General features: G+C 42.2%; 1 protein-coding gene across 3 annotated transcripts in view; it reads right to left on the bottom strand.

Annotated features, from left to right (window-relative positions):
* nedd4a (NEDD4 E3 ubiquitin protein ligase a) overlaps window positions 1-13,624 on the bottom strand; it is a 139,168-nt gene that overhangs the window by 14,254 nt on the left and 111,290 nt on the right. For all 3 annotated transcript variants that reach the window (XM_052040374.1, XM_052040375.1, XM_052040376.1), the window contains 8 exons: window positions 11,010-11,216; window positions 9,073-9,150; window positions 5,894-5,948; window positions 5,698-5,756; window positions 5,438-5,503; window positions 1,072-1,301; window positions 325-446; window positions 91-161 (listed from right to left, as the gene is read on the bottom strand). In XM_052040374.1, coding sequence (XP_051896334.1) covers window positions 91-161; window positions 325-446; window positions 1,072-1,301; window positions 5,438-5,503; window positions 5,698-5,756; window positions 5,894-5,948; window positions 9,073-9,150; window positions 11,010-11,216 — 888 coding nt within the window. The remainder of the gene's footprint in view (window positions 1-90; window positions 162-324; window positions 447-1,071; window positions 1,302-5,437; window positions 5,504-5,697; window positions 5,757-5,893; window positions 5,949-9,072; window positions 9,151-11,009; window positions 11,217-13,624) is intronic.

Genomic DNA, 13,624 nt, shown 5'->3' with positions numbered 1-13,624 from the left:
TCTGTGCTATATCGTCCTTAACTTTCATACAGCACAGTAATGTGACCAAAAGAAAATCTATTCTGTTTAATTACAATATGGAAAACTTACCACTGACTCCATATCTTGCAATGTTATTGGCTTCTGAAGCATCATTTTGTACAACGGTCTGATAAAGAATCCTATGTAATGAACAACAGAAATCTCATTTGGTTTATATAACCATGTAAGTATTTCATCATCTGCAATAGCACAGAATTCTTGTCTTTTATGAAGTTTACAAACATTTTTTTATTTAAAAATACATTAAATTGCATCTTCAGCAATGCAAATCTGTGTACCTACCATCTAACAATTTCCCATGAAAAACCGCCATTCCAGCTACACGACCTATGAACTTGAAGTAAGACACATGCTCCTCATTGCATAGTCCAGAGTTTGGGTTTATCTGTAAGGTATAATTGTCCCTATAGGAGAAAGGAGGTTATTTGATTAGGTTAGACGATTAGGCACATGACAAGAGTTAAAAATGTCATTAATGCAAAATCTATTCCATTAAGATTAAAATCCAACATAAAGTGATTCTGATCAACATTGACCCAATAGAATGAAGGCTCCCAAACCAAGGTAATGATACTCCAGGAGGTATACAGACAACTCTGGGGGATTCATGGAGAAACTGTGCAACAGTGGCTTTGTTGGGCCATTGGTATGTACTGGGTGGATCAAGGAAACAGACAGGAGAGAGAGAGTGGGCTGAGGGCCGGCAAACTAACATTGGCAGTTAAGGGGTTAAACATGAAGCAAATGCTGGGAGGGGTACTCAGGCAGCTGGTAACCTGGAAGTGGGTATGTAATAAAGAATAAAGATTGGGAACTTCTCAAGAACAGCATTGGACAATTTGAATGCATCTTCGCTACATTAGCTCCATTCCACTGTGACACAGCAACAAAAATCCTTTGCTTATATACTGTAGGAATAATGCAACGAGACAACAGTGCAACAGTAATAAAATGTTCAAATTTCCTGTAATTTCAAGCTTAAGGATTCTGTCATGAAAGAAGTTTTCAAGGTGAAAAGCATTTACATACGTGGCAGAATATTCAAACAACCCATAATATGGATTGAACATCTCCTTGGAAAGTAGAAAAAACCATTCCCTGGCAACACCACCATAATCCAATCCTTTCTCAGAATCAAACTCAATCCAGAGTCTGGCTTTAAGGAATTCTACTCTCTTTACAGACATTATTTTTCTGTAAGAGTCTTCCAAGATTGTGTTACGACGTAGCTTCATTTCAAATCGATTTGGACCATCAGTCTGCAAAAAAAAAATTAAGTTTCAGAGGAGACAAACGTACTTAAAATTTAATGACTTGATTTTAGTAGATGACCATACAGGCAGAAGAGGGAGAAGAATCACTAAACAGAACATAATTTCATACACAAAATATTACACAAATACATAATCAGTACAGGTGATGTCAAATTAACCTACAAACTACTTTTTGAAGTGTAGTCATTTAATTTTGTAGACCACCGATTATTTGGCAGCAATATCCAAAGAACAGGAACAGGGAGAGTGTCCAATCATTCTGTTTTAGTAGTCTTGTTTTAGGAAGAAATACTAACTGGATCACCAGAACTTTCTACTCTTCAAAATAGTTTTACTGGGCACCAAAACAAGTAGCTGGGCCTCAGTTTAAAGTCTCATCAAACAGAATAATGAGAGGCATCTGCAGGCACCGTCACTCCACAGTGAAATTTTCTCTAGGTTAAAGGGATGGTTTGAAGTCACAGTACCTGTCCTCGAGATGTAGCTAATCTGTAATACATCCTTGTAACCAATGTTACCAGGGCAGCCCCACAGGGAGGAAGACCCTGTTTAAGAGTGGCATCAGCACCAAAAATTGTTCCAAAAGGGAAAACATCAACTTGAAGATCATCTTTCTAATAGTCTTTTGGAATTTACTTCTGCAACTGAAGATCCGTAACTTGAAAGTTATTGCTAGTAAAATTAAAATGCTAAAAATAGTTCAATGTTATAATGTACAATGCAACCTATTATTAATAAATTTATGGATAGGTTATTCCATTGATTGAAAGCTGCAAGTTAACGTTCCAACACAGATTTTTCTGAAGTGTAACTCCTGTGATTAATCTCAAAAGATTGTGGATTCAGAATAACTTTGGTTTCCTCTGGTTTTAATAGTGCATTAGGGCTAGGGTTAGGTTATAGCTTGCTTAGGTGTGAGTAACAGAAGTTTAATGGCTGCAAAGTGTGTTAGAACATCTGATGTGACGTACAAAGCAATGTAAATGTCAGAGTCAGAGTGGTACAGCACAGAATCCCGCGCCCCTTTGGCCCACCATATCCATGCCGATCTTTCTGCCCATCTACACTGGTCCTGTTTTGCCTGCTCTAGGTCTGTATCCCCTATGCCTTGCCCATTTAAGTGTCTGTCTAAATGCCTCATAAACACAGTGACTGTATCTGATTCCATCTTTACTTACTCTTCAAATCCCCTTTAAAACGCCTTCCTCTCACCTAAATCTATGCCTTCTTGTTTTTGATATCCCTACTATGAGAAGAAGATTATATTTATGCCTCTCTTCGTCTTACGTACCTCTATCAGGTCACCCCTCAGCCTCCTTTGCTCTGGAGGAAACAAGCCCAGCCTATCCAATCTCTCCCCATAACTAAATTTCTCCAATCCAGGCAATGTTCTGGTGAATCTCCTATGCACTCTTCCTAGTGCAATCACATCCTTCCTATAGAGTAGAGACCAGAACTGCGCACCTTACTCCAAGTGAAGTCTGACCAGCGTTTTGTAAAGTTGTAACATAAAGTCCCAACTTTTATATTCTGTGCCCCAACGTATGAAAGCTAGCATGCCATATGCCTTCTTCACCACCCTATCTACCTGTGATGGGGGATTCCAAGGTCCCTGTTCATCAAGATTCTATAGCATCCTACCATTTACTCCACATATCCCATCCTATTTGACTTCCCAAAATGCATCACGTCACTCTTGTTGGGATCACCCAATACTCTGCCCAACTTTCCAATTGATCTATATCCTGCTGTAGCTTTAGACAATCTTTCTTGCTAACCTCAACACCACCAGCTATCAGCAAACTTACTAATCATACTTCCTAAATTGTTAATACATATCGTAAGCACAAGGGTGCCAGCACAGATTCTTGTGGTACACCACGGCCACTGACTTCAAACAGAAAAGCAACCTTCCAACACTACCCTGTGCCTCCTATCACCAGGGCAATTTTGGATCCAATTAGCCAGCTCGCCTTGGATCCCATGTGCCTCATCTTCTGGATCAGCCTACCATGTGGGACCTTGTCAAATGACTTACTAAAGTACATACAGACAACATCTATGGCCATGACTTCATTAATCTTCTTAGTTACTTTCTCAAAAAACCCAATCAAATTAATGAGACAGGAAGAAGCTGCACAAAGCCGCGCTGACCATCTTGGATCAGTCCCTGCCTTTCCAAATCTACATTAATCCTATCCCTTTGGATTTTCTCCAGTAATTTCCCTACCACTGACACAAGGCTTACCGGCATGTAGTTACCAAGCCTAACCTGCTGCCCTTCTTAAATAAAGGGAACAACATTAGCTATCCTCCATTTTCCTGTACCTCACCTGTGGCTAACAAAGATACCAAGATCTCCTTCAGGGCCCCAGCAATCTCCTCCCTCACCTGGCCCTGGGGATATATCAAGCCTTATGCATCCCATAACATCTAACACCTCCTCATTCTTAATTCGGACCTGTTCCAGATTAGCCATGTACCCCCTCCCTGAATGCACCACCTCCTTGTCCCTCTCCTTAGTGAATACAATTGAGAAACACTTATTTAGGAATTCACTGACATCACCTGGCTCCACATAGATTAACCCTATGGCCCCTAAGGCACCCAGTATTTCGCTGGCTACACACTGGCTCCTGACAGACTTGGAATGTCCTGGGCTTCTCCTTCATCTTATTTGCCAAGGATGTTTCATGGCCCCTTTTTGCCCCATTAATTTCTTTTTTAAGTTCTTTTCTACACACTATATTCCTCGAGACTCCCTCAATCCCAGTTGCCTATACCTGCCTTCAATATCCTTTATCATCCAAGGCTGTCTATTCTTGCCATCTTTGCCGTTCACACTTACTAGAATACGCTGGCCCTGAACTCTTTATTAACTGGGTTTTGAAAGACTCCCACTTGTCAAGCTGCCATTTTACCTGCAAGCATCTGTCCCCAATCTACTTTCACCAGGTCCTCTCACACTATTGAAATCAGCCTTTCCCCAATTCAAGAACTTAATCTGAGGACCAACCTTATTTTTTCATAACCACTTTGAAACAAAAAAATTATGGTCACTGTTCCCAAAATGTCCCCACTGACATTTCCACCATCTGCCCAATTCCATCAAATTCCACTCCACCCAAGACTCTTGCACTAAGGCAATCCCAGTCAATATTGGGAAAGTTAAAATCCCCACCACTAAAACGTTATTTCTTTTGCATCTTTCTGTGATGTGCTTATATATCTGTTCCTGTAATTCCCACTGACTATTGGGAGGCCAATAGTATAACCCCAGCAAAGTGATTGTCCCTCTCTCATTCCTAAATTCTACCCACATGACCTCATTGGATGATCCCTCTAAGATATCCTAAGTACTGCTGCGATGTTCTCCCTAATCTGTAGTGTGACTGCCTGTCCTCTTTTGCATCCTCCTCTGTCACATCCAAAACTCGTATACCTCTAAATATTAAGCTGCTGGTCCTGCCCTTCCCTCAACCATGATTGCAATAATGTCGTAATTCCTTGTGCTAATCCACGCTCTAAATTCATTTTAGTTGTTGGTGAGGCTCCTTGGATTAAAGTAAATGCAATTGAGCCTACCAGCCTCCTCATCCATGCTCCCTAACCTGCCTCTGTCTGCTCTGCCCACTGGACGTGCTTGATTCACCCTCTACATTGGTATCCCTTTCTGCTGCAATGCCATTGTGCTTCCCATCCCCTCTGCCAAATTCATTTGAGCCCTCTTGAGTAACCTGGGTAAACCTCCTTGCAAGGATTTTCATCTCCCTCCAGTTAGGGTGCAAGCTGTCCTTCATGTACAGATCCCTTCTAAACCAGGAAGGTTCCCAATAAACCAAGTACCTCAAGCCCTCCCTCCTGCACTAACCACAAGCTCATCTCTCCCATCCTCCTATTTCTACCCCCACTAGCATGTGGCACAGGGAGTAATTTTGAGATTATGACCCTCCAGTGCAAGTGCTTTCCTCTTATATCTCATAATTGTACGGGCCCTCATATTTCAGTCATCAACTCAACAACTTATTCAATATTTATGTACTCCGTGTCATCAGCAATGGAACTGAATCCAATGGAGCCACAGAGGAATATATTCTCCAACATTTGACCACAATGCTCACCGGCTTCCGCAGCTTTTTCCTGAAATAATCATACTTCTGCTTGTAATCCCTTGAGTAAGGCACAGCCTGTAATTTAAAGCAAGAGGAAGATCAACACAACAATTTTTTTATATACTCTTTTGATCAATGACAACTTTATTTATGTTATTACGTGAAAATAGCAGTCCTCAAAACGCATTAACATGGCACTTCCAAGACTGAAAAAGATGCAAAAGATAGAAATATAAATTTCTAAACTCCAGTTGTAGATATTTACTTACAGGCCCAGTGATGGCTGCATTCTGTAAACGAGGATCCTCCCACTGAGTAGCTTTGGTATCTGCCCAAAAATAATTGACATTTATTTTCCCCTATTTATGGCCATGAAGCCAAATGTAGGCTACAATAACAGACAATGTTTATAATTGAGGAAACTTTAACACAACTGTTCCGGACTGTATAAAACACTGTACTCACTGTGGTCTATGTAAAAGACCCGACCATCGGAGTGCACACGCTCCTCCCAACCAGGCTGTAATAAAAGGTAGTTTTTAAAAAGCAGCTCTGAGACAAAAGTTCAACACTTTCTTTCATTTATTCGTTTTTCACAACATGTCAGCATTTATTTCCCATCCCTGATTGCCCTGAAGAAGGTGGCTGGGAGCTGTCTTCTTTAAAGGCTGCACACCTGCTGGTGAAAATATTTCAGCGGTCGATTTTCAAGGCAGAACAGTGTCAGACTTGGAGAGAAAACCATAGGTGACGACTCTTGCACTTTCTGCCCTCATCCTCCTTGGTGGTAGAGGTTACAGGTTTGGGAGGCACTGTAAGGGTAGCCGAGGTGAGTAACTGCAGAACATATTGTGGATGGCACTGTACATTGATGGAGGGAGTACGAATGAATAGGGCGGAGGATGGGATGTGAACCGAGTGAGCCGCTTTGTCCTCTACGTTGACCTTCTTGAAAATTGGAGCAGCACTTATCCAGACGGGTGGAGATCATTCCATTATGCTCCAGACTTGTGCCTTGCAGATGGTGGAAAGGCTTTGGACTGCGAGAAGGTGAGACACTTGCTGCAGGACACACAGCTTCTGACCTCCTCTTGCAGCCACAGTTTTTGTGACTTTTCCAGTTAAGCTCTGACCCCAGGATACTGATTTTGGGGGACTAGTTGACAGTAATGTCATTGAATGTCAAGGACAGGTGCTTATCCTCCCTTATTGAAGATCTTCATTGCCTGTAGATCTTGTGGCACAAACGTTACTTCCCATGCCTAAATTTCATCTTGATCTTGCTGCATGCATGCAGATCGCTCCATTTTCTGAAGAGTTTACAAATAGAATTGACAATTAACATTCTTAACTCTGAACTTATAATGGAAGGAAAGCCATTAATGATGCAGCTGAAGGTGGATGGGATGAGAACACTGCCCTAACTGCCGAGGTGATTCACCCACAACAACTACAACCTACTTTGTTTCTGCAAGCTACGAAGACAATTATTGGAAGATTTTCCCTTTGATACCCATTGAATTGAGTTTTGCCAGATCCCTTTACTGCCACACTTAAGTCAAATGCTGCCTTGAGGTCAAGAGCATCACTCTTACCTCACTTGTGAAATTCACCTCTTTGGTCCATGCTTGGCCTGAGAATGCAATGAGGTGTGGAGTGAGCTCTCCTGGCAAAACCCAAACTGGGCATCAGCAAGCAGGTTAGTGGTGAATAAGCACAGCTTGTTAGCACTGTTGATGAGAACTTCCATCATTTTGCTGGTGGTTGATAACTGATTATTCCATAACTAGCTGGATTGGAATTGTCCCGAACAGGGCATTGTGGGTAATTTCCCACATTTTCAGGTAGATGCCAGTGTTGTAACTGTACTGAGACAGCATGACCAGGGGCACAGCTAGTTCTACAGTTCAAGAGATGGGAGATTGGTTCCATAATCTTTGTTCCATCCAGTGGTCTTGATAGCACATGGAGTCAATCCAATTAGCTGAAAACTGACTTCTGGAACAGTGGGGATCTCATAAGGAAGCCGAGATGGATCTCATTTTTGGCACTTCTGGCTGAACGTAGTTGTGAATGCCTCAGCCTCATCTTTAGCGCTCACTTACTGGGCATAGCCACGGCTGAGGATGGGGACGTTTCTGGAGCTTCTCCTCCCATAAGCTGTTTAACTGTCCATCATTACAACTAGACGTGGTTGGACTGTAGAGCTTCAATCTGTTGGTCGTCAGATTACTTAACTCTGTTGACTGCATGTTGGTCAGCATGTACTTAGTCCTTTGCTGCAGATTCACTATACCAGCATCTCATAGCTTTTAGGCCTGCCTGATGTTGCTCTGCATTCCTCATTGAATGAGGAATGATTCCCTGGCTTGACAGTAATGGCAGAGTGAGGGATCTATTGGTCAATGAGGTACAGATTGTGGCGGTGCGTAACTTAGCTGTGGCTGGTGGTCTGCAGCACCTTACGCATGCCCAGTCTAAGCTGCCAGATCCATTCCATCTGTCTGATTTAGCAATAGGGGTGGTGCCACACACAAAGGATAGTGCCCTTGGTGTGAAGACAGGGCTTTGTTTCCACAACAATAAGGAATGGTCACTTCTGCAGATGCTATACTGGAAGAATGCATCTGCCACAGGTAGACTGATAAGAATGAGGTCAAGTATCAGAATCAGGTTTATTATCACTGACATATGTCATGAAATTTGTTATTTTGTGTCAGCAGTACAGTGCAAGATATAAAAATTACCATAAGTTACAAAAATAAATAGTGCAAAAGAGGAATAACGAGACAGCATTCATGGACTGTTCAGAAGTCTGATGGCGGAGGGGAAGAAGCTGTTCCTGAAATGTTGAGTGTGGGTCTTCAGTCCCCGTACCTCCTCCAGGTGGTGAGGGTCCTTAATGATGGATGCCACCTTCTGAGGCACCACTTCTTGAAGATGTCCTCGATAGCGGGGAGGGTTGTGCCCGTGATGAAACTGGCTAAGTCTACAACCCTCTGCAGCCTCTTTCGATCCTGCACATTGGATCCTCAATACCAGGTGGCTATACAACCAGTCAGAATGCTCTCCACCGTACATCTGTAGAAATTTGCAAGTCTTTGGTGACAGACCAAATCTCCTCAAACTTCTAATGAAGTAGAGCTGCCGGCATGCCTTCTTTGTGATTGCACTGATGTGTTGGGCCCAGGATAGATCTTCTGAGATGTTGACGCCCAGGAACTTGAAGCTGCTCACCCTTTCCACCATTGACCCCTCAATGAAGACTGGTGTGTGTTCTCCCAACTTCCCCAAGTAGGTTTATCCCTCGTGCCGGTTCACTCATTATCTGCTGCAGATTAAGTCTTGCAGCGGTGTCCATGGGCAGATTTGGTCATGCTTTCAAGTCACTCTTGGTGATGGACACTGAAATCCCCACCTGTGCCCATTATGTACCCTTGCTACTTTCAGTGCTTCTTCCAAGTGTCATTCAACATGGTGGGGTACTGATTCATCAGCTGAGGGAGCACAGTAGATAATAATCAAGAGGAGGGTTCTTTAAATATCCCAAGGGAAAACCAGAGACATTTTTTGCTCCCCCAAAGACAAACTGTTTAAGGTAAATATACTGAATTGGAAGAGTAAGAAAGAAGAAATTAACTTACAGGAAGCGGTCCAAGATCTAAAGGATCTAATGGTGGCCGTTGCCTCACATGAACTGGAATCTTCAATCTTGGGTCCTCCTGGTTACACAATTCAAGTACAGAATTGCTAAACAAGCTTCAACTAAATTAGCAGTTGCAAGAAATAGCTGATTCACACTTCCCACTTAGTCCATGTGATAAAATTAACAAGTATACATTTCTAACTTTGGTGTTCTTACCATATTTATTGTGATGACAATAAATGCCAACCTGATCTGGGGCATCACACCAACTGGTGTTTAAAAAGGAACATTTTAGAGTGAATATACCCTTAAGCTCGAGATCCTCCTTCAAACCAATTTTTTTGACTGAGCTTTTGGTCAGCCCTCAGCTCCTTTGGCTCCCTATCTGGTTTTCCCCATTATACCTCATTAAGAAAACTCTTATTGCCTTGATCATATTTTATAATTTATTTCTTCTACTCTACATACAAATTTGGAGAAGTACCTCATTTCCTTGTCAGGCATACACTAAATTGGAACAACAAACAAAATGTTGGAGGAACTCAGCGGGTCAGGCAGCATCTGTGGAGGGAAATGGATAGTCGTCGTTTTGGGTCAAGACCCTTCACCTGGACATTGCTGACTCTGAGTTCCTCCAGAATTTTGTTTGTTGCTGCAGATTCCAGCATCTGCAGTCTCTTGCATCTCCATCATTTAATTTATAATCATTATTAATTTTCATGATTTTATCCAGTAACATCTCTTAAGTTTAATTTTCTCTGTGAGAAGTAAGCCAAGTTCATTCAGTTAATCTCTTGTTAATGGATCACCCATCTCTTGAACTACTCTGCAAGCTTGCTACTGCTTTAGGTTGAGACCTAAATGAAACAGAATTCCATTTCTGCTAATGCTACAGGATTTCTGAACTATTTCATTTGGCTCTTCCTCTGAAGTTCCTTTCCACACACCCAAAAACATCTTTTCACACTTACAGCATTACACTGCATCAAACCATTTTAATTAATGATGGTGAGTGGGCGAGTGAAACAGATCAAGGTGGTTCTCTGTTCAATCCCAATCTGTGGTGAGTTGTTTGACCTCAAACAATGCAGTGGTGGTAGGGGGGCCATAATTTGTCCCCACATTGTTCAACCACCCAAGGAGCCGAACATCGAAGGCTGTGAGAGCCATAGTTTCTAGATTTTTTAAAGAATGTCACAGTCCAATTTGGTATACAAGTTAACAGTGCTCAAAATAAAGACTTTGCAGTGCACTATGAAATGAGCATTACTACTCAGTACAGATAATGTTCCTCCATTCAGCACAACAAAACAATAATTATTCAGTAATGACCCAGTACAACAGGGTTGGAGGACGAAAATTGAACAAAGACGAGGCTAGTCATCTTATGATCAGAGTGTCTGTAAAAGTTGGTTTACATGCAAAGATTTGCAGCAGTGTAGATGTTAAGAACTGGGATTCAAATTTTCTGTTACAATATGGCAATTAAAGTATAATCAAATCTTAGAGTCTGGATCTATGGGGCAGTGAAATTGAGGGGTCTGGGTATCCTGGAGCAGTTCCAATATATCATGAGAGAAACAAAGGACTGCAGATGCTGGAATCCAATATATCACATTTAGTTGAAAGTGGGCAGAATGCTATGGTTTAGTGTCAGATATTCGATGCAAAGCAGTTGCTTGGAAGGAAAAGAATGGATCCAATGCAACAATTAATATTTTGATTATTATTTGCATTTAAATTCCTGCTAAATTCAGATGCAGATTTAAACATACAGCCAAACTGTAAGTATTGGTGAAACTGCTTTCAGTCAACTTATATACAAAGCTATTTCAATATATGGACTATTAAACACACATTATCCACAATCCTAATAAGTGCCACAACATCCTCTTGTCATTTGTATACAGATGCACGAACAAGGAATCTCCTTACCCATGTTGTAGTTTTGGTGTTGTGATCAATGAAGAATGGTCTACCATTGGTTCCAGATCGGATTTCCCATCCAGGAGGGAGAAAGCCAGTCTCATATTTTCGTTGATGGCTTGGGGAATTTTCTGGAGAATCTTGAGGGGATGCTGAGTGAGGAACATAAACCGTGGGGTTCCGACTGGGTTTTGGCTGCACTGCTTCTCTGGTGGTCTGCACAGAAGGTAGACAAGGAGACATATTTTCAATCAATTCAAAAGATATTAAATAGGACACGAGGCAAACTATCTCAATGGAAACTCATGAAAGAGTGAAGGGGCAGTTACTTAGGCTTCTAGGCTTTGGCCTATTTTTGTAGAAAATTCACAAAATTTGAGGCTGATATTTACAAAGGTAAGCTTCTATTATTTGTATCAAATACTGAATCAATAGAGATCTGATTCAAACTCTCAATCTACATCTAATTTTACAAACATTTGGATAATATTGCCTGGGGTGACATGTACAAGCCTGACAAAGGTGATTCTGTATAAAGAGGTTGACAAAAAGTCAGGAAGACAGTATTTATACAACATCATAACCATGAAAAGAGTAGTGACAAAACAATTTGATCTGCTTAAGCAATGATCCATTGAGCACTCAGTAGTTAAGCTAATATAGGTGAAGGAAAGCTTGAAGTGCAAAGAAACAAATATGCAATCTCTTTGCATGTTTTCTGCCATTTGGAATATGAACAATACAAATTAGATGAAATATCTACTGGAACCAAACCGTTGAACTATTTTACTATACATGCTTTATTACATGGTATAATTGCATAGATGTAGCTCAGCAAAATACACGAGCTTCAAATCAGTAGTAACATGCCAAAACAATTTATGTGCCTTAGCTAGAATGTAGCTCTAGTCCCTAGTTCCTGCTATTTGTTTATAGCAGCTTCTGCTAACGGAAAAACCGAAAGGTTACCAGTTCAAATTTCACCCTGCATGTTGAGAGTTTGAATTGAATAACTCTGGTTATTTGTGAGCTAGCACTAGAAAAAAATGATCAAGAAAGCAGCCAGATTGCTTCATAGGTTTCGTTTCGGAGGACATCAGAGCAGATAAGTTTTTCTTTTTTATCATTTTTATTAGGGTTTTAATTATAAGGGTTAGTTTTAAATGGGGTTGTAATTATTAGGGTTAGATTTTTTATAAGGTGCATTTATAAGTGTTTTAAAAGCTTTAAGCGGTAGAGCAGGGGCTGGACTGCGCAGGTGTGGCGCGGGGAGATTAAAAAGCAAACAGCCTATATAGCGGGCAGCATCGGAGCGGGCGGTGGAGTGAGAGGGAGCAGAGTGTTCTGGGCTTTGGCTCAAGGGGCTTTGGCGTACAGGGGTGAGGAAAGGTCGGTGACTTGAGTTAAGGAAGGGGTATGAGTGCGGTTTCCTGTACTCTGTGTCAGGTGTGGGAGTTCCCGGAGTCTCCCTGCCTCCCGGAAGGCTACGTCTGCACACGGTGTGTCGAGCTGCAGCTCCTGAGGGACCGTGTTAAGGAACTGGAGATGCAGCTTGATAACCTTCGTCTGGTCAGGGAGAGTGAGGAGGTGATAGAGAGGAGTTATAGGCAGGTGGTCACACCGAGACCATCGGAATCAGGCAATTGGGTCACAGTCAGGAGGGGGAAGGGGAAGGGGAAAAGTCAGGTACTAGAGAGTACCCCTGTGGCTGTACCACTTGACAATAAGTACTCCTACTTGAGTACTGTTGGGGAAGACAGCCTACCTGGGGGAAGCAACAGTGGCAGCGTCTCTGGCACAGAGCCCGGCCCTGTGGCTCAGATGGGTAGGGAAGGAGTGAAGAGGGCAGTAGTGATAGGGGACTCTATAGTTAGGTGGGCAGACAAGCGATTCTGTGGACGCAGGAAAGAAACTCGGAAGGTAGTTTGCCTCCCAGGTGCCAGGGTCCGGGATGTTTCAGATCGCGTCCAAGATATCCTGAAGGGGGAGGGAGAACAGCCAGAGGTCGTGGTACATATTGGTACCAATGACATAGGTAGGGAAAGGAATGAAGTCCTGAAAAGAGACTATAGAGAATTAGGAAGGAATTTGAGAAGCAGGACCTCAAAGGTAGTAATTTCCGGATTACTGCCTGTGCTAAGCGACAGTGGGCATAGGAACAGAATGAGGAGGAGGGATTGGAGTAAGGAGCAGAGATTCAGTTTTTTGTTTAATTTTTTAAAAATTTTATTTACAGCATGGTCTGGATCATTGGGGCCTCTTTTGGGGCAGGTATGATCTGTTCAAAGAGGACGGGTTGCACTTGAATCCCAGGGGGACCAACATACTGGCAGGGAGGTTTGCTAAGGTTACTGGGGAGAGTTTAAACTAGAATTGTTGAGGGGTGGGGTCTGTACTGGAGAGACTGGGGAAGAGGTGTTTGGCTCTCAAATAGAGGAAGCTAGGAGTAAGTACCAAAGGCAGGTGATAGAGAAGGGAAGTGTTCAGACAGGATTGAGATGTGTCTATTTTAACGCAAGGAGTATTATGAACAAGGTGGATGAGCTTAGAGCTTGGATCGATACTTGAGGCTATGATGTGGTGGCCATTACGGAGACTTGGATGGCTCCGGGGCTGGAATGGTT

The sequence above is a fragment of the Pristis pectinata genome, chromosome 28, assembly GCF_009764475.1.
Source record: "Pristis pectinata isolate sPriPec2 chromosome 28, sPriPec2.1.pri, whole genome shotgun sequence".
Lineage (NCBI taxonomy): Eukaryota > Metazoa > Chordata > Chondrichthyes > Rhinopristiformes > Pristidae > Pristis > Pristis pectinata.
Note: the sequence above shows the minus strand (reverse complement) of the source record. Positions and strands in the feature narration are given on the sequence as shown.